The sequence below is a fragment of the Alligator sinensis genome, unplaced genomic scaffold, assembly GCF_000455745.1.
Source record: "Alligator sinensis unplaced genomic scaffold, ASM45574v1 scaffold388_1, whole genome shotgun sequence".
Taxonomy (NCBI): Eukaryota; Metazoa; Chordata; order Crocodylia; family Alligatoridae; genus Alligator; species Alligator sinensis.
This window is the reverse complement of record NW_005842394.1, coordinates 1,323,623-1,342,611: the sequence shown is the minus strand read 5'-3', so window position 1 is coordinate 1,342,611 and position 18,989 is coordinate 1,323,623. Positions and strand designations below refer to the sequence as shown.

Here is an 18,989-nt window from a genome sequence, read left to right as displayed (position 1 = left end):
GCCCTTGCTCCACGTTGGAGCCTCCTGTGTGTGTTCTGCACCCACCAGAAGCCTGGGGGACCTGTGAAGGCGTTCCCAGGCCGGGATGGGCCTGGGGGGTCAGGGTCTGAGCTGGCTTCACAGGGGTGATATTGGTCTTTCCAGACTGACACTCCTCTAAACTGAGACCCTCATGATTTACCTTGGGCTAGAGTTGAGTTTGCCAGCGGAATTGGATCTGTGGCCTGGTGCCTGGTCCTTTCCCAGTGTCTGTCTGCTTCCCTCAGTGGGATGGTAGCAGGGCGAGGTGTCCATGTAGCTGCTCTGGCCCTGCCTCATTCTCTTCTTCCTTGCAGACCAGCAGAACTTCACAGTCACGCTGGAGAACGTGCTGACCCGCTGCCTGGAGAACCAGAAGAAGTGGAACCAGCTGATGGAGGAGAAGGTGGGCCAGGACCTCTGGCTGTCTGCCCCCTTGGTGGTGGAGGGGGTTGGTGGGCGGCTGAAGCCTGACCCCCTGCGCAGCCCCCTGCTACTTGTGCCCTCTGTGGAGCGCCCGCTCAATGCCAACTCACTGGTGTTCCCTTGCATCTCCCATGCCCTGCAGTGGATCACCCAGGGCAGGGACCCACTCCTCCAGATGCCTACCACCAAGGGCCTCCATCTGCACCCTGTGGCTAGCACTGGTGCTGTCTTGCTCAAGGAAGCCACCGTCATCCGTGTGCTGGTCACAGGAAGCCTGCACCTGGTGGGTGGGGTCTTGAAGCTGCTTGACCAGTCACTCTCGCAATAGAGACTGCCGGGGTGGTGCCTCTGCCCTGCCCTTCGTTGTTTACTTGAATATTCCTTGGCACCTTGTTCCAGCCACTCCAGGGATGCTGGTGACCAAGCCTTGGCCCTGGGGTAGAAGGGGCAGGCTTGGGCCAGCCTCTGGGATCTGAGCCACCTCCTTGCTGTGTGGTCCGCCCTCTAGGCAAATCCTTTTGCCCCAAGCAGCAGGACCTGCTCCTAGGGCTGGAGTTGGCACCCCTGACTTCCACAGCCCAGAACTGGGGTTTTCATGCTCAGCCCCTCATTTGCTGAAGTGAGATCCATGCCCTCAGCAGATCCAGCCTCCCCTGGGAGTGGGCTCTGGTTTGGAGACCCAAGTGCTGGATCCTTCCTGCCTCAAGGCACCTGAGGGGGCAGGCCCTTGTCTGCCAGTCTCATTGCCACTGCTCTTCTCAGTTTGCTGGCAGATCTGTGCCTCTGCCCTCCCAGGAACCAAGAGCCACTGGCACTGGGCCGTTCCTTCCCCAGCTTGCCCAAGCAGGTGCAGGCTGGTAGAAGTCTGTCCCTGTCTCCTGGGACCAACTCCCTCTGTCCTCCCCACCCACTCCAGCTCTGAGCAGCAGGTGGGGAAAGGAGCTGATTGGGGTAGGTTTGCCTGCTTTTCCATGCTGGACACTGAAACCTGGGATGGTGGAGAGTGCTGCTTGCTAAAAAGCAGGAGTGTGAAGGGAAACTCCCTGGGAGAGAGTTGGCATCCCCAGCTGGCACGTGGCCCTCAGTGTGGGGCACCTGCCACCCTAGGCTCTGCTGGGCCAGCCCTGCCACCACTGCCTGGTGCTTAGGGGGTCCCCCCCACCCATCCTTAGTGCCTTTGTCTCCTCCCTGGATTCACCTCCCTAAAGCCTGAGCCTAGCTCAGACCCTAGAGGGGCTCTGCAGAGGCCATTAGTGCCACTGTGCGTCTTAGGCTTAGAGCTGCCTGGGGACTGGCCTTGTTCCTACCCATGGGGAAGGGAGGGGGTCTTGTGCAGCAGGCCCAGCTCCCCCCAAGCCAGCCCCATTCCTGGTGGGATTTGTGTGCTGGCATGAGGCTCTGTGCTGGCATCTAACCCTCCCCTCCTTCCCAGTGCAGGGCAGTGTGGTGCAAGGGCAGCTCTGGAGGCAGTGTGCTGTGTGGGTGCTGACCCTGCTGGCGCCCCGAAGGGGTGGGAAGGGCCTTCACTGTCTCCGCTGGGTAGTAAATATGATGGGGGCTCTGGCCTGTGTGGGGCTGGGCTTGGGAAGGGGCCAGACTGCCCTTGCAGTTTAGGAGCCTGCCTGCTTTCCGGGCCTTGTGCAGTCTGCATTGTTCAAGCAGGGGCTGGCTGCCTGCCTGGAGCCCAGGCTGACCTGTGCCTGGGCAGGCAGCGGCTGCAGGGAGTGCTGGCTTGGAGGAGCTGAGCTACATCTCTGTGGGGCAGAGATTGCAAAGCTGGAGGCTGAGCACTGCTTGTGTCCCCACAGCATCACTTGGGCTCCCCAAGGGGGCATGGCCTATGCTAAAACCACTGTGGTCAGGTGCTGAGCTCAGTCTCCCGTAGAGGTCAGAGGAACTTGGCCTCTGGGCATAGGGCAGTAGTGCTACAGCTGCCCTAGACTAGACAAGATGTTGGATGGGGCAAAGCATGTTACCAGGGCCTGCATTGGCAGGGCTGTGTGAGAGCATGGGGGTGCTACAGGGTGCGTGTCTGCCACTGCGGTGCCCAGCTCAGCCAACTGCAGCACATTTTGAATCGGTGACCAGCAGAGATGTCTGTTCACTCCACTCTGTGCAGGGGCTGACTGGGCTCAGTTTGGACAGAGCCCAGGATGGATCAGGGAATGGACCACGCAGTCGCAGTCATTTGCTCTTGTGGCTAAGTGTGATGCTGGCTATCTGCTTCTCAGGGTACTGTCTTTGATTGCAGCCAGCCTGGCCTGGCTTGTCATTGGGCTGGTGTGTGGAGCTGGCACCGAGGCGTCTAATGGTCCAAGCTGGCCTAGATATGTTCCCAGTGTGCTGTTACACCAGCTTCTCCTTGTCAGTTCAGCACTCAGCAGCAAGGGCCTGCAAAGAAGGTTTCCCTGCTGGCTGTGCAGGGAGGTGGCTTTCGTGATGGTCCATGCCCCTGCCTGCTGACGGTTGCTGCTGCACTGGCTGTGCTGGGAGCTGGGCTGTGTTCGGCCCTGGGTGGCCCTCATCCCCCAGTATGGCTCTGTGCTGAAGCCACCTGTGGCTCGGACCCAGCCGTCTGTCTGTGGGCGTGTGCCCAGGCCTCTGACCATCCCCCTAGTTGTGATGGATCAGACTGCTACAGTCCCGGGGACCAGTGTGCCAACCTGCCTATCAGCTGTGACGGGCTTCTGTCCCCTGCCATGGTGTCCTGGTGCCACCACGTATTTGCCCCTTCCCCTCCAGCTCCAGTAGTAACAAACTGCCAACACATGGGACTTCCTGCGCTGCACCCTCCCCTGCCCTTGTGGGACGTGGTTAGGACACTGTCATCTGAGCTACTTCTTTTGACCCGAGCCCGCCTGCTCCTCCTGTTTAGGAACAACGTTCAAGTCTACTCCCCTCGTAGACCTCTGCATTGGAGCAGAGCAGGGCCTATAGGCACTAGCATAGCACCAGGAGCAGTTTTCACCTGGGCCCTGGCCCAACGGTATTGGTAGTGTAGTGTGGCCTAGTAAAGGGCTGTTACATACAGGATAGATCACAGGCACCATGCAGCAATTGGTGCGGTCTTCTTTATGGGAGATGCTCAGTGCTGCCTAGAGTGGCTGTGACAGGAAATACCTGCTCTGGCTGGAGGTTCGGAAGGACAAAGGAGGGAGAGCAGGGTCCTGTAAAGAGCAGGGTCTGTCTTTGCACAGGTGCTCTGAAGGGACGCCAAAGGCCAGAGCACCCTGGTTTATGCATAGCAGCTAAGAGTTTCAGAGCTGAACATAACCCCCCTTTTTTTTTTTTTTTTTTTTATATATATATAAAATCTAACTGTTACAGAAGGTTTGAGTGAAAATTGCAGGCTCCTGCCTGAGCTCAAGAGTTGTGAAAGAGTCATGGCATGGCCAAGCCACCAGTGGCCACTGCATTGAACTGTTGATGGACGCAATAAATGTTTGGCTCTGAGGAGCTGTGTGCTGTGTTTAATTGGGGGCAAGGGCAGGAGCTGGCACGGGGAGGCCTAGTCTGCATGGCACACACCTTCCTTCCCTTCCCCCCCGCCCCGGGCAAAGAAAGGGCTCCCATGTGGGGTGGGGTGGGGGTAGAGTAGCTCCACTGGCCTCTCAACCTTCAGAGCAGGATTTTGCAAGTTACTCAAGGGCCTGCAGCAGGGCGTCATGTCCTAGAGCTTTGCTGCTGAGTTGTGGAATGGAAGCTGGGCACGACAGGAGTGAGTTCGGGTTTTAATGAAAACCTTTTAAAGACATTAATTCCTAAGACTACACCTGCTGATTCCTAGCCTCAGAGCAGAGCACTGGGGGACTAATTATGCCCCATGAGTAGCTGAGATTCAAAAGCCGAATTGCTCCCTGCTCAGTTGCTAAGTGGAAACATGCTCTGTGTCCGGGGGGGGGGTGTTAATTAAAAGGAAGTTGTAGAGCCCCTGGGAGCGAAGGTAGGGAGGCTGCACCCGGCACTCGGCTGCCAGGCAAAGGGGAAGTGTCCCATCCTTGCTGCTGTGGGAGCCAGGCCTGGCTGGGGTTAGGCAGAGTATTGATGGGGGTGTATGGGAGTGGAGCTGAAGTCTTGCTGGGCTGAGCTGTGGGATTGGCAGGCACAGTGGGTGCCTGCCTGTTGGTGATGGCTATCAATAAATTCTGGACTAGAGTCCCAGCTGCCTCCTGGCAGGTGCTGGCTTGCTGCCTTCAGGTGTTTCCCGCAGCGTGCAGCCAAGGCATGTTTCTTCCTGGCTTTGCTCTCCTGGGCCCTGTGACCCTTTCTAGGACACTGAGCAGGCATGGAGCAGGGAGAGCCTGGGAGCCCCAAGGCAGCTCAGCTTGGTAGGTCAGCAGGGTGGTGCAGGCTTCTGGTGGTGCAGGCTTCTGGAGACTGTGCTTGCTGGGGATTTTGTTTGAGCCCCACTGGCTCTGCAAGGCCTTAAGAGTTGGGGCCAGAAGGAGCTGCCCTAAGGCAGGATCCAGCCTTGGTTTTCTTGGTGATTGCAGGTGTCAGTGCCTGGGTTAAAACTCTTGGTTCCCCACTGATGGGAGGGAGCCAAGAACCAGGAGCAGCGTGGCTGTGGTCGAACGAGATTTCTTTTGACCAACTCCTGCCCCTGGGACAGGAGATTACCAGGCCCCATGAAACTTGGTTTTAGTGGCTGCCCAGTGAAAGGCATGAGGCAGGAAGAAGCCCCATGGCTGCCCCAGTGCAGTGGTGCCTGCTCTCTCTTGTGCTCTAGTGCCTGGCTCCTTGCTTCCTTTTAGCACCATGTGGGTCTGTGTAAGTGAAGCAGCATAAGCAAGCTGATGGGCACAGCGGTGGGAGCTCCTACTGTGCTGTGACGGAGCTAGAGCTCTGCATGCTGAAATGAGAGAGCTGGAGGTCCCAGCAGAGCAAGGCTGCTCCTTCTCCATGCTCTCCCCTGGTCTCAGATGTGGGGGACTAGAATTTGGGAGGCTTTCCTTGTCTCTCTCCCCCCCGCAACTTTAGAGGCAGGGAACAGAACAGATACTATCAAGGAGCCATCTCACATTTAACCGCCACTGGGGAGGCAGAACATGGCTCAGTATCAGTAGATGTGCTCTGAAGGGCTGTGGCCTCATGGTTCTTTCCTATGCCCTGAAAGAGCCAGAGGTGCCTTGAATCAAGGCTGCACAGAACTGTTATGAATCATGTTTATTACGGTGGTGCCGAAGACCCCACCAAGTCCGGGCCTCGCTGGCCAGGGGCAGTGCAGACAGCAGCAGGCAAGCCCTGCCCTAAGGAGCGCACAGGCTATGTAGACAAGGTGGGTGCAGGGTAGAGGGTGATACTCTTCTTGTTATTTCCTGCTTGCTCTCTGCAGGCGAGATGGCCCCAGCCACAGGCAGCTCTGGCCTGGTCTTTCCCTGTTCTCTTCCAGGTTATGTGCTAGGCAAGGAGGTTGCTACCTTGTGGGCTCTGGTTTGCCTTGCCCCCCTGCAACACCAGAGGGGCCTTTAGGTTGCCACGTGGATGGCTGAGGGCAGGGGCTGACCAGACGGTTAGGCACAAGCGCAGAATTGGGGGGCCAGGACCAGCAGCTCCGAATAAACCCTGCAGCGTCATCCCCTTCTGGGAGATCCTCAAGGAGCAGCTTCCAGCCCCTGGGCCTGATGGATCGAGGGAGGCCACTTGTGCTCAGCCTCTAGCTCCGGTTTAGAGCAACTGGCCTTTCTTTGCCAGTCGGCGCCTCTGGGACCTGAGGAGGGTTGTTGCTCTGCCACACACCAGCATCTCAACCTCCGGACCGGGGGGAGCCCTTAGTGAGCAGGTGTTAACACGCATGCTATTCTCCTGGGGGTTGGGGGAAGGCTACTTGGGTGCCTACTCCCCTGGGTTTAGCTGATGGCCTAAAATCACCATTGCTTTCAGCTTGAGAGTTGCGTGCCAGTTTTGCGAAGCCAGAAGCCAGTCAGCGGGGACTTGAGCTGGCTTTGCTTGTCCGGTGCTGCTGCTCCAGGCAGGAGGCCTGACCTGAGCTGTCTTGATTGCTGTTTGCACAGCTGCCCTTGTGTAATGCAAAGAGAAGCCAAACAAAGCATCTTCCTCTCTCATGGAGTTTGTTCCCCTTGTGCCTTGGCAAGAACAGGTCCCCTGGGCCCTTCCATCTGGGCTTCTTCCATCTGGGCTGACCTGCGGGCTTCAGTACATGCAGGGCCAGGCTGGGACAGAAGCCATAAATAAGAACAAAACTGGGGGTACTGGTTGCAGCCTTTCCATGGGCTTCCTCCACAGCTGAAAGGGGCCCTGCAGAGCTGACACCAGGCAACATTAACCCAACAAGAGCTACCTGTATCCAAGAACAGTGGCAGACTAGTGCAGCGCAAATGTGGCATTGACATAATCAGAGCTGTAAACGGCAGAGCTGCGTGGGCCCAGACACGCTCCCTCCCACGACAACAGGGTTCCTTGGCCAGCTTTGGACTTAATAGCCTAGGCTGCCCTAGTGTGACCACCCTTGCCAGGAGGCGAGGGTTTGAGGCCAATGTGGAGCCACGTTTTGAGGCCAAGAACCCATAACTTGCTGCCAACTGCTCCAAGTCCCATGTCACCTCATTGCTCAACAGTTGAAATCCCACCTTCACACTGCACGTTTCTCATTTGGGTATCTGACATGCAGCCATGAAAGCCCAGTCTGGAGCCACTGCAGGCCACTTAAAGAGCAATGCACCCTGCCGCCCTGACCCGCAACACCATTTTCTGTTGCAGTGGCTCAGTTCTCTTCTTGGCCCTGAGGTATGCATCTACCCTGCTTCTGCCTGAGGCCCTGTTCCACACTTCCCTTTCCTCCCTGCCCAAGCCTCGTGCTAGGGCTGTCTGCCACACTTTGCTATATTTGCTCAATTGGTTTGGAAGTAGTTTTTCTCCTGTCCTTCCTGAGATGCTAGCACCTGCTCAGGGGCCTGAGGCAGTTGGAGAGGACAAAAAACCCCAAACCTGTTACATGGATGAGTCTTACACTGCTAACTGACAAGACTATGCTGAGGCCAACACACAGTACACATGCTGTATACGCTGGATAGGTTTCTATATATATATTTATATACATACAGTAGCTGGGGGGGGGGGGGGAGTCAGATCCCCAGAGGTCCAGAGCTTCCTATGGCCAAGCTGATACCTTTCTTTCTCAGTCCCAGCCATGGGTGCAGGGCTGTGAGCCTGGCTGGGAACTGAGGTGCAGGGCACTGAACAGCTTATGCTGCTCTGGGGAAGCTCAGAAGAGCCTCCTGTTGGTCAGCCCCACTCCCAAAGCTCTCGTGATGCCCCATGTCTTATCTTTGCCCCCAACCCTGGCATCTCCTTCCAGGGCTGGGCAGTAATGCCTTCCCCCTGCCTCTACCAGAGCGGGGCCAGCCCCTGCTGCCTCCCCTGCAGGTGAGTGGGACTTAGGGGCTGGCGTACTTTGGTTGTTGCTGTGGGTTGGTGAAGGGAGTGGGCAGGACTTGACTCTTGGGGTGTTTCTGCTTGACTGAAATGCTGGCTCCTGAGCTCACTTTGTGCCAGGCTGTTCCCTGAGGAAGGGCAGGGCCCAGGGTGGCGCAGGGGCTCTGGGGAGCAAACATAACTATTCAATGACTGCGTGAGCTGAATGCACAGCCAGGCTATGCAGACAGGGTCATTGAGGGAGGTGGGGAAAGGCCGCCAAGATGGAGCCTCTCTCTTCTGGTTTGTGAATTCAGAGCTAGCCCGGGGCAGCAGGTGAGCACCAGTCAGTGCTCTCGGGACGGGCTGGGCAGCAGCACTGAGCTGGGTTCACCACTAGCCTAAAGGACCAGTCTCGGGGCAAGGGGAGAGCTGGCCTGGAGGCTCCAGGAGCACATTCAGAGCCTGCGGACAGTGCTGGCATCCCAACCTGGACTTCCAGCCAAGCTCTGCACGTGCAGTTGGTAGCTTCCTTCTTTTGGTGGTGCTCTGATGGGCCACCTGCTGCTCCAGGGTGGTCCGGGGGGCGGGGGGTTGATTTCAGCAGCTTCTCCCAGCAGCAGGTGGTGGGATGGGCAGTAAACCACAGCTCCTCAGTCTCTTGGTCCCTAGAGTTCCCTGCTGCCCAGCTCAGGGGTCTCAGCTGGTTGGGGCTCTGGTATGGTCCATGGTGGGGGGATCCTCTGCCAGCCTCTCCTGGGCAGGGGGTCCCTGCAGGCTGCTGGCTACGCCATGCTGCTGTTGGAGCACGGTGTGCTCTGGGTGCTGCCAATGCTGTGGCTGGTGCTGCTGCTTTCGGAGGCAGGTGGGTTCACAGAGACTGGCTGCATTTTGGCCGTGGGACCTGGAGCATATCACAAGGCAGAAGCATGGAAAACATGAGGGAGGGAATGGGTGGTTTTCTTCACCCTTAGAAAATCTGGGAAAACTCCTAGCTGTCAGCTGGGTGACTGATGACAAGGTACAGCCAGCCTGTGGCAGCTCATCCCAGCCTTGACCTCTTGAGGCCCAGCTTCTTGTTTTCCCTGGCACTGGCCTTTCCTCACAGGGATAAAACCAATCATCCTGTTCCCGCAGCCAGGGCCCAGTTGACGCATTCAGGATGGAGGCCTGCCTCATTGTATTGGCCTGGCTCTATCGCTACTGCCGCGTTCTGGAGATAAACTCTGGGAACCAGGGGAAGCTTGGAGCAGCCTCATGGGTCCTGGGGAAAAGGAGCAGGGCTCCTTATGCAGTGTGGGAGTATTGGAGGGGAATGGGGAGGGAGCAGTGCTCTGACCTTTCACTGGCCAAGAGTTGCAATCCCATGAGACCAAAGCACAGCACAGGCCTTGGGATTGCCAGTGCTGCTATCGCTTCCAGCTGGAGGCCTCAGGAAGATGAGCCAGATGGATTTTAACAGCCTGACAGTATTTTCCGTGGCATGCAGCACTGGGCCGGATGTGCTAGCTGGGGGCCTGGCCCTAGTGCCTCCCTCGAGGAGCAGAGCTGTTGCATGGAGGCAACTGCAGGTTCCTCGGGCCTCGGAGCAGGTCTGAGCCTGGAGCAGGCCACATACTGAGGAGCCTGACTGAGGGAAACCTTGGCTTGGGGCAGGGGCAAGAGGCTTGTCCCCGTGAGCTGTGTCTGGGGCCCAGGTGGGGAGGCCTGTGGAGCAGCCCAGCCTGGGACCTGGCTCAGTGAGCAGGTGTAACAGGTACTCACGGGTGTGGGAATAAATGTACCAGAGCGCGGCGGTGAGCAGGGCACCAATCAGGAAGGCTCCAAAGGTGATGCCCAGAACGGCTCCCATCCCTAGACCCGGATCTGGTGGGATACAAGCAGTCATCAGCAAGGAGTTGCAGACACCCTGGTCCCAACACTATTGCCCTGTGCCCAGGTACCCTTCCCTCCCTGTGGCATCCAGTGCAAGACCCCTTTGTCATTTCCATGCCAAGTCCCGCTGTGCCATGCAGCCACTGGAGCTGCCCTGTCTGCCTGCTCCCCAGTGTGGCCCAGGAGAGGAGAGATGAGAAGGCCCAGTGGGGGGAAGCAAACAGCCAGAGCACAACCTGGCTGAGCCAGAGCAGGACGATTCTTGCCGAGGGCTGGGGGGAAGTCTGGCTACGTGTGGACTTTGCTGCCTGGCAGGAGAGAAGCTTTCCATCTTTGCAATGCTTTGGTGTGGACAGGAGTGTGGCAGCCACATGCCATTGCTGCACCAAACCCTCACTGCCACATGTCACAGCCCACCCCAAGCACAGGATGACCAAGCCCAGCTGGTGCCCACTGCCATGGGCTCTGAGTGCTGGTTTCCCCCCCGCGTGCACCTCAGCCCCCCTGCCCTATAGCTGAAGGGGCAAGGTAGCGACTGCTTCAGGTCTCATTTGACTTATGGCAATTCCTCGAGTCTCAGGACTGTCCAATTCCCATCTCTCCCCAAAATAAAAAAAAGCTGGCAGCTTTCAGCAGCACAGCTCACTCTGGCTAAGCCCAGCAGCTGCTCCCAGCAGTGCCAGGGAACAGGAGACTCGTGTCTGTGATGTGCAGCACGGGGCCCAGCCAGGGCAAACTCATGTCCAAAGCCTTTCCTTGCTTTGTTGGGCTGCTGTCCTGGGGGAGTGGAGCAAACAGAGGCAGGAAGAGGCGGTCAAGGTGGGAGGAAAGCAGGAAATCATCCTGGCTGGGATGGGACTGTGGAAGCAGGGCTGTGTTGCCTGGAAAGATGGGCTTGGGAGGGGGTGTGGGGCTGACCGGAAACCCTGCCACGCTCCCTTACAGAGTAGCTGCAAAAGCTATCACTACTGTGTGGAGGCAGCAGCTGGACACATGGGGTAAGGCTGGATGCAGGCCTGGCTAGTGGAGCAGAACATGCCCCCCCCCCCACAGTGGGGCATCCTGCATCCCTGGTCTTAGCCAGGATTGCAGGCTGAAATCACCTGCCCATGCCCATCAGCACTCGTCATCTACTTTGTTGGTGACAGGCCTATGCCAGATGCAGGTCACACTCAGACCCAGTCCCTGAAGGCTCCCTGGTGGCTGCATCTTCCTGTGCCAGGAGCTACGTGCTGCATGGCGGTCCCAGACCAAGGGACAGGGCCTCACAATCAGGGGCAGGGCGTCTTAGCAAGAATCGCCAAGTATATTTTATATACTGGGGTGGGTGGGTTGGGGGGGGTGTCTATAGGTATAGCTGTGTGTAGTTATAGATACACACACACATACACGCACATGCATGCATGCCTTTAACGTCTCAAGTCTGGGGGAGGGCGATAGGGTGAAGATTCCTCTGTTCTAAGACAAAAGGCAGGAGTCTTGCTTAATCATGTGACTCCGGGAACTGGGCCTTTCAGGCAAGCACCAGACACCATGGAGGCTCAGGCTAAGTATTGCAAAGGTGGCAAGAATGGATGCATCTGTCAGAGAACAAATACAGCCCAGGTCCCTTCCTGGACAGAGCCCGATGTATGCAACATCAGGTGGAGATAAACCAACACCTGGGGGCAGGTGGAGTAGCAGCAATTGTTCAAAACCATCTTACAAGTACTAGCAACAGGAATGGCTGATTCCCCCACCAAATCACCGCAATGCAGCCACCTCTGGGGTGGGCCAGGGCTGCCGTTTAACAGCTGTGTAGGAACACTGCTCCTCAGGCAGCAAAGGCAGGAAATGAAGGTCATTGCCCACAAGTCCCCTCGTGTGCTTTTGCCAGCATGAGCTCCCAGCCTCGCTGTCTTGGCTTGTGCTAGGCCTGTTTACACTGGCTGGGGCTCATGGCAGATCTCTGCTCCCTGCCCCTGCCCTGGTCATGTTGCACATAGGACAGTGCCTGCCCCCCCTGCATTGTCACAGCAGCCAGGGCAGGAGCTGTAGCTGAAGGCAAAGGGAGCTGGGGAAGGGGGTATGGAAAGCAGAAGGAAGCTGCTAGGAATGTGATAAGGGCAACAGTGCTAATGGCCCCTGCAGGAGGCCAGCAGACAAAGCCCTTGTCTACCCCTTCCTCCTCCCCAGACTTACAGCCAGAGCCAGGCCTCTGAGCAGGCATGTGGCATGGCGGGAAAGCCTCAGTGATCCAGCACAGAAGCCTTGTCTCTGCCTCAGGCCAGCACAGGCGATTCGGGTCGGTCTGGCAGAGCTCATGTCTGCATTGCAGCCAGGCTCCCTTGGCTCTGGGCTGTACTGGCAGCCCATGCTGGCTGAGCATGCTGCACTCACACTGATCACTGAAGCCTAGGGCCTCAGCAACTGCATCAGGCACTTCACAGGGCTCTTGGGGAGGTCATTGAGCACCTCTGTCTGGGACTGGGAGAAAAAGGGGTGGGGAAGACAGTGGGAGTGCAGGCCCCTGCCAGAGTGAAAGGTTGGGAAGCCCTGGAGCAGGTCTGCAGGGACTGGTGGATGCACAGAGCAGGGGCAGCAGCAGGGAAGTGAGGGGCATTTGCTGCGGAAGACAGAAGCAAGGGGGTTGGGGTGAGTCCTGATGCAAGGGATGCAAGGCCAATGCTGGGGCTCTGGCAGGCCCCACAGGGATGCTAAAGGCAGTGTCTGGCCCCGCTCTCCATGTCCATGCAGCCCAGTCCCCAGACTGTCTAAGCTGCTCCCCACACAGCCAACAGGGGAGGGAAGGGGTGGCTTCCAAAGATAACCAGCCTTTGCTGATGCTTCCGGGCTACCCGCTCAGACCAAGCAGGGCCCTATCTCCCTTCCTCTGGGTTATCGCCTGCGTGTTTTCATCTCCGCTGTCCTGGTTCCAGAATGGGCTCCCCAGGGCAGCACAGGCTCCATGCAGCCGCCCCAAACTTGCCCTCCCCTCCCCGCAGGCAGGACTTCAGCACTCAGCCACGTGCTTTGCTCTGCCCTCTCCTGACCAGGCTGGGCTTGGTTTCCCCTTCCAGTGTATTTGCTAATCCTCTGCTTTTGCCCATTGCTCCCAGCCTTGTCTGCGCTGTCCACAGTGGTCTGAGGCGAAGGGCCAGTAACACGGGATGAGTCCAGTGGGACAAAGACCATACTTGACACTGCTTCCGCTTGGATGGTCTCCCCTTAGTCCTTGCCTGCAGCCTGGCTTCTGTTTTATGGGGTATTTCTCTCCTCTCTGTTCACCCTGGTCCCTAATGACTCAGCTCCTGCTTTTATATGGAGGGAAGACACTAATCCTTCACTTGCCAGCTCTGGGCAGGGATCCAGGTGTGCCGCTCACCCTGGAGCAGTGCATAGGACATGCAGGCAGATCTCAGTGACTGTCTAAAATAGTTACATGCTGCAATGCTGGCTCTCAGCTCTGCACCCCCTGCCCCACCCCACCTGGCAGAGATGGACACTCACTCTGTGGAGGGAACTTGGAGTCCTGCAGCGTCACCTTCAAAGCCTTTTTCAAGACAGTGCTGTTCTCAGACTGAGAAAAGAGAAACAGAAGGGGTAAGGTGTGCAGCTCCCACCCTGGTCCAGGAGGAGAGCCCAAGCCAACCTAACCTCCGAGTGGTGATGGGAATAGCGGACACAGGATGTCAGCCACAGAGGACCCCCCCCCACACCACCACTGGGGCATGGCATATAGACTGGGAGCTCTGGAGCCAGATCCTTCCTGGATCAGTCACAGGACCTGGGCCAGGGGACCCTGCTGGAAGAGGGGAGTGGAGTTGCCTCAGCATAGCAACCCAATCCAAGTTATGTGTGTGTGGGGGGGGTAAACCCCCACTGGCACACTAGGCTGGCTGGTGTACATGCTGTGCAGTCTCTGGAACCAGATATGAGCAGCCTGGCACCACACAGGCAGCAGCTGCTGCTCCACCTGGCAGGATGGGACAGGTCTGTGGCAACTCTTCTCAGGGCTCCTGGGCAGGTGGGACGGTGTGTGTCCTAGTCTGACAGATGAGGAGCGAGACAACGTGTCTTGGCCCCGTTAGGCCAGGAACAGCACACAGCCTCCCCGGGGAGCAGGGAGGAGCCACAGCCCACACTCACGCTGTACTGCAGGGCAATTCTGCAGAGAAGACTGGCAGTCGGGGGAGCCCGCTGGTCGTCTCCAGGGCTGTAGATGAAGCTGAAGCGCTGGGTCTTTCTGTCCAGAGTGGGCTCTGGCAGCTGTAAGATTTCCACTGTGGGGTTACAGGGCTTGTTGTCTTTGACCAGGGGCAGAGGCTCCTGCCCAGCCAGCTCCAGCTGGCACTCTAGCAGCTCCAGCTCCAGCTTGTCGTCCTTCATCCAATGTCGCACCTGCAGAGCCAGAGGTGGGTCAGCATGGGCCTCAGCTCCCTCCTGCCGCCTGAGCCACGAGGGAGCAAAGTCAAAGGATCCAGCCCATGGGCCTGCTCCAGCCCAGCTTGGGAGCAGCAGCACAGATGCCGACAGGGAGGATTCCAGCCCCAGGCCCCACCTGCCAGCTCCAGCACCTGGCCTGGGTGACTGCTTCTCTGAGCATGACCCCTGCAGCCCAACCCACAATAGGGTCAGCTCTCCTATTGGCTGGGCCTGAGTCACCAGGGACCTAGCTCTGAGCTCTTTGGTACCCTGCCCCGGGCTTGCCCTGCACCTTCGGTCTCTTCATCACTGAAGGAGCCAGCAGTCAGTGCAAGTGGAGAGGGAGCTTCCAGGCAGGGAGGGTGGGGTGCTTAGTCCTAATCTGCAGCCCCGTTCTTTGGAATTGGCTCCTCCACACCCCTACCGGAAAGTCTGGGTCCTGAGCTGCAGCCAGACCCAACCATCACGCAGTCCTGCCAATGCACCTCCCCCTGCTGTGCCAGTGTGCCCAGGCCTGCCCAGGCCTGGGGTTGTAGTTGTAGCCCCTCTGGCCAGAGCTGCCGTGGGTCTCTGACAGACTGTCACCCTGGCAAGGGGCCGGGGCATGCTCTAATTAAATAGTGTCAGACCCCAAAGAGGACTTCCATCCAGCTTTCGAGGCAAAGCCACTGCTGTATGGGTTTGAACGTCACAAAGCCATGGCAGCCCAGCAAGGCTGCAGCCTGGCTGCAGTCCCTGTATGAGAAACCATAGTACCTGGACATAGGCCACTTTGTTGGCTTCCAGCACGGTAGTGGAAGGCGATCTGAATTCTGGGTTGTGGAAGAGCTGCAGAGACATCTCTCGGTCCTGGACAGGGATTTGGCACCCAAAAGGTACCTGTGGGGGAAAGGCACAGGGATGAGCCACAGGGCAACCTCTCGGACTGGAGCAGGGCTGGATTCACCCAGTCTCTGGGGAGTCACAGTGATGGGTCATGGGCCTCACAAAGGGAACCCTGACTCCTGGAGCTGGCATGTAGGCATGCACAAAGGGGTGGAGGGAGGGGAGGTGGGATCTCCCAGACTCCTGGATTCTTGCCCCAGCTGCCAGGTGCTGTCCCAGCCATGGTCCCAGAGGCAATGACTCAGCCACTCCCTGTGGGAGATGCGCATGTCCAAGATGTTCCCTGCTTTACCTGCTCCAAGTCCCACAGCCTGGTGTACCCCTTGGCACCACCAACCTGACAGCTGGCTTAGCTGGGGGGATGTGGCAGTAGGTTACAAGTTTCCCAGCCTTTCCAGACCCCAGACCCTGTGCAGCCAGTTCCTACAGTCTGGGGGGATCTGTGCTGAGCACCACGGTCCTCAGAATTAAAGACCCAAAATGCTCTCTGCTGCATTACTACCACTGCATCTCAGTGATTTCTAGAATCACAAAAGCCTTCCTGTCCCTCTGGGTGGGTTTTATCATACAAACCCTGTCAGGGGAGGAGAGAATAAGAAAGCTCTTTGGCCCCTGAGATGTCTCTGCAGCAGCAGGGACAGGAATTAGGGAAGAGAAGAAATAGAGATGGAAACAAGAGAGAGAAACCTCCCTGATCACAGCCTTACCTGAATTTCCTGTTGAGGACCAGCCAGTGTCAGGATCAGCTGGGGACAAGAGGAGAAAGGGAAGCGTGAGGGTCCTGTGGATGGCTCCTTGGCCTGGCACAGGAGAGAGTGTTCTGAGCCCTGTGTTCCCAAGAAGTGACACGGGCCATGTGCCAGGTGTGGTAGCACTTAATTCAGGTAGAGGGGGCTAGGTGTCCAGCAGACAGGTGCTTTCTAGCCACTTGGTTCCAGATGCAGCCCTGCCTGCTGAGACTTGTAGCCTTTGCTGCCCATGCCTCTGCATTACACAAGAGGCAAGAGGCTGCTTTTCTACAAAGTCCGGGTTCTGACAGTGCAAAACACTGGGCGTCCTCAACTTCCTGTGAAGTCACTGGGGATTAAGGATGCTCAGCCCTCCCAGATCAGGCTTGTGCAGTTGCTGACGTGGTGCTCAGAACCCACATGGGGTAGGGAGGATCCTAAAGGCAACCACTTTTAGGGCTGACGTGATCCATTCCAATAGGCTCAGATGTTCGTTTCTTAGCAAAAGCTGTGGCTGTCATGCCTACACCCATACCGAGAAGCCCGGAGAGAGGAAACATGAATGCTCAGCGTGGACCTGAGTCACATACTGTGTGCACTGGGGCAAAAGTGGGTTCGAACAGCTCCATGAAGTGACGTGAAATTTCTGAACCAAGAGTGGAGACGACGTACCGGGAGAGGCAGGCAGGTCTGCAACCAAGTGCTAAAGCCTAGGAATCCATGTGCTGGAGGAGGCACAGGATCTAGGGACCTATACCAAGAACAGGGTCAGGGAGGGAGGTTCCCTGATGTGAGACTGCAAGCAGCAGCACCAGGGTATGTTCTGCTGACCTTATTTGTGACATGGATTCCATCCTTCACCACGGTGGAGCATTTCTCCAGAAGGCTCATCAGCACAAACTGGGACCCATTTTTTGTAGCTTTGCAATTGGAGTCCTGAAGCGTAACTTCAGCGATGGGCAGATCTAAACCCTATGGGCAAAAGATACCTCTGTGTTCATGAGCTGTTAGAGGCAGAATCCCAGGCCAGCTTGGCTGTCCCTAACTTGGTTGGAGTGTGTCTCGCATCTCCACTGGGGAAAATCAGGACCAAATCCTCTGACCCTTGGTGTCTGGGTCCCATGGTCTGAGAGGGCTCTGCATGGCAGAGTCAACAGAACGCAAAGGCCCAGGTCCACAACGTGCTGCCCCCTTCCCTCAGGCCCACAGTTCACCACCAAGCCCTGCATTTCTCAGTAACATCCCAGCCACTCACAGGTATGAGATAGCCGGGCATGGCTATCTCAATGGAGTCATTCGTACACTTCCATGGCTTCATCAGGTTGAGCTCTGAGCGGATCTGGTCATCAAGGCTGAGACTCTGTCCAGCTGTCGTTGTTGAGATCACTTTCTTCTGTGCTATAGAAATCAAACACCAGAGAAGCACTGAGAAAGGAGAGACGGGGGCAGCAGTGTCTTGGATGGCTCAGGGGCTGCAGGGATTTGGCAAGATGAACCCACTGGGGTGATGCCAGCCCAATGGCCAGAGCAGCCCTGAGGAGGCAGGAGAAATGCCCAAAAGGCCTGTTCCTGGGCAGGCAAACCTCCCATTGTAGGCAGTGGGACACATGCGCAGAAGCAATCCTGCTGGGCTCAGTGGTGCTGTGGAGTTTCTGAGAGCTTGGGGGAGGAAGTGGGGGGACTGTCTTGACAGTTGGTGAAACTCTCTTGATCCTCAAAGAAAGCAGCAATAGGATAGCAAAGATAGCAGCAACTTCTACCCTGCACCCTCCAAAGGCCTCACCCCCTGAGCTGCAGGGAGCCAACTTGGAGGCAGGCAGGGGACTGCACTCTTCACTTCCGGGCCTGTTCAATCCTGGACCAACCGAGCAACACTGCTAATCTGGGGAGCACATTGTACTAATTCTGCTGTGCCATGGACACTTCCCCACTGGGCCCTGGACTATTGGCATCAAATGTTTCCTGTGAGCTGTCCAGGCACCAGCAGACGGTAACACGTCTCAGTCACTACTCACCTAGGCCAGTGACTGCCCTGAGCCATCTCGCGGCTTTGCTGGGGAGCCAGTAGTCTGGCCAACAGCCAAGCTAAGAGACAGTGCAAAAAGGAGTATCTCTGCAGACTCACCACATTTCTGTATCCGAATGGTCACATTACTAGCAGAAGGGATGTCCAGGTACGAGGCTATGATGCTGTAATTCATCTCCAGGACCCTGTTGATCAAGCCCTGCTCTGTGTTGGGAAGGTTGTTTCCAGCAACTTTCATTGGAATGCCTTGGAGAGCGTAATTCCCAGATGCCTGAGGGAGGAGATTAGGAGATTTGGGATTTTAGAGATTAGAGAGGAGGGATTAGGAGAGACAGAAGATGGAGAGAAGGAAGGAGGAAGATGGAGCCAACAGTCATTGTTATGTGGGAGGGTGCTGGTGACTGCCAACTTGTCTTTGATCTATGGGCACTTGCAGACCTTGCTGGAGCCTAGGGGCAGACAACCACCCTTCATTCATGGTGAACAAAAGAGCAATTTAAACGCCTGTTTTTTTAATGATAACGGAAACAATAGAAACACTTTCAAAAGCCCAAGGCTTTAGCTCATACGGGAAGGCCCAAGCAAAACCACCACAGAGAGGATGGAAGGAGGGTTTCAGGGACAGACTGCACACGCAGGGGCTCAAGCTTGGATTGCTGGAGCTGCTGAGTCTGTACGTGTAGAAGCCAAGAGAAATGCTGGGGGCACAGGACTGGCCGGAAAGCAGGCCTGGCAGCTCTGAGCAAGGCAATTACCTTCTACTCTTTGTTCCTGCTGTGGTCAAGAGAGCAGGACTCTGTGGGCAAACTGTACATAAACAGGTCTGTAGCAAAGACATCCCTGACTCATATAATGCATTTCCTTAATGGGAACAACCTGGCAAGATGCTGAGCTGGGCTAACCCCCCAGGGCCAGGGGCAGCAGCAGCATCATCAGAGGGATGTGTTCCTGGTGCCTTTTCCCAGCCTAGCGACTGAGACTGAGAGGACCCAGGCATTGTGGGGTGGCCAGGACGAGCTCCCAACAGAGCCCAAAGGCTTTGGCAAAACGGAGGCCGGGCTTCTGACAGAAAGGGCCCCTGCTGCCTCAGTGAGAGGCATCTGTCCCTCAGAACAAGCCTCTGCCATCTTGTACCATGTCCCTTTGGGACTTACAGACTAGGCTGCATCAGGCAGGGTTGGTACTTGGAACGCACGCCTCAGAGGAGCACCTTTCCAACAAGCTCCAGCAGAGAGGTCTAGGCTCCTGGTAAT

At 57.0% G+C, this 18,989-nt stretch overlaps 2 protein-coding genes across 9 annotated transcripts in view; one reads left to right on the top strand and one right to left on the bottom strand.

Moving 5' to 3' along the window:
- The window catches only part of FPGS (folylpolyglutamate synthase), a 41,845-nt gene that overhangs the window by 13,142 nt on the left and 9,714 nt on the right, over positions 1 to 18,989 (top strand). For 6 of the 8 annotated variants that reach the window (XM_025211227.1, XM_014522770.2, XM_025211228.1 and 3 more), the window contains one exon: positions 336 to 3,748. In XM_025211227.1, the coding sequence (XP_025067012.1) occupies positions 336 to 772 (437 nt within the window). In that variant the 3' untranslated portion in view covers positions 773 to 3,748. Of the gene's footprint in view, positions 1 to 335; positions 3,749 to 3,771; positions 4,797 to 18,989 lie in introns of those variants that run through there. The other 2 variants (XM_025211231.1, XM_025211230.1) reach the window with 2 other exon arrangements.
- The window catches only part of ENG (endoglin), a 37,642-nt gene continuing 26,520 nt past the window's right edge, over positions 7,868 to 18,989 (bottom strand). The window contains exons 8-16 of the mRNA XM_006029725.3: positions 17,836 to 18,007; positions 16,966 to 17,108; positions 16,542 to 16,682; positions 15,690 to 15,728; positions 14,854 to 14,976; positions 13,822 to 14,073; positions 13,183 to 13,252; positions 9,583 to 9,684; positions 7,868 to 8,722 (exon numbers count right to left, since the gene is read on the bottom strand). Of these exons, the coding sequence (XP_006029787.1) occupies positions 8,604 to 8,722; positions 9,583 to 9,684; positions 13,183 to 13,252; positions 13,822 to 14,073; positions 14,854 to 14,976; positions 15,690 to 15,728; positions 16,542 to 16,682; positions 16,966 to 17,108; positions 17,836 to 18,007 (1,161 nt within the window). The 3' untranslated portion in view covers positions 7,868 to 8,603. The remainder of the gene's footprint in view (positions 8,723 to 9,582; positions 9,685 to 13,182; positions 13,253 to 13,821; positions 14,074 to 14,853; positions 14,977 to 15,689; positions 15,729 to 16,541; positions 16,683 to 16,965; positions 17,109 to 17,835; positions 18,008 to 18,989) is intronic.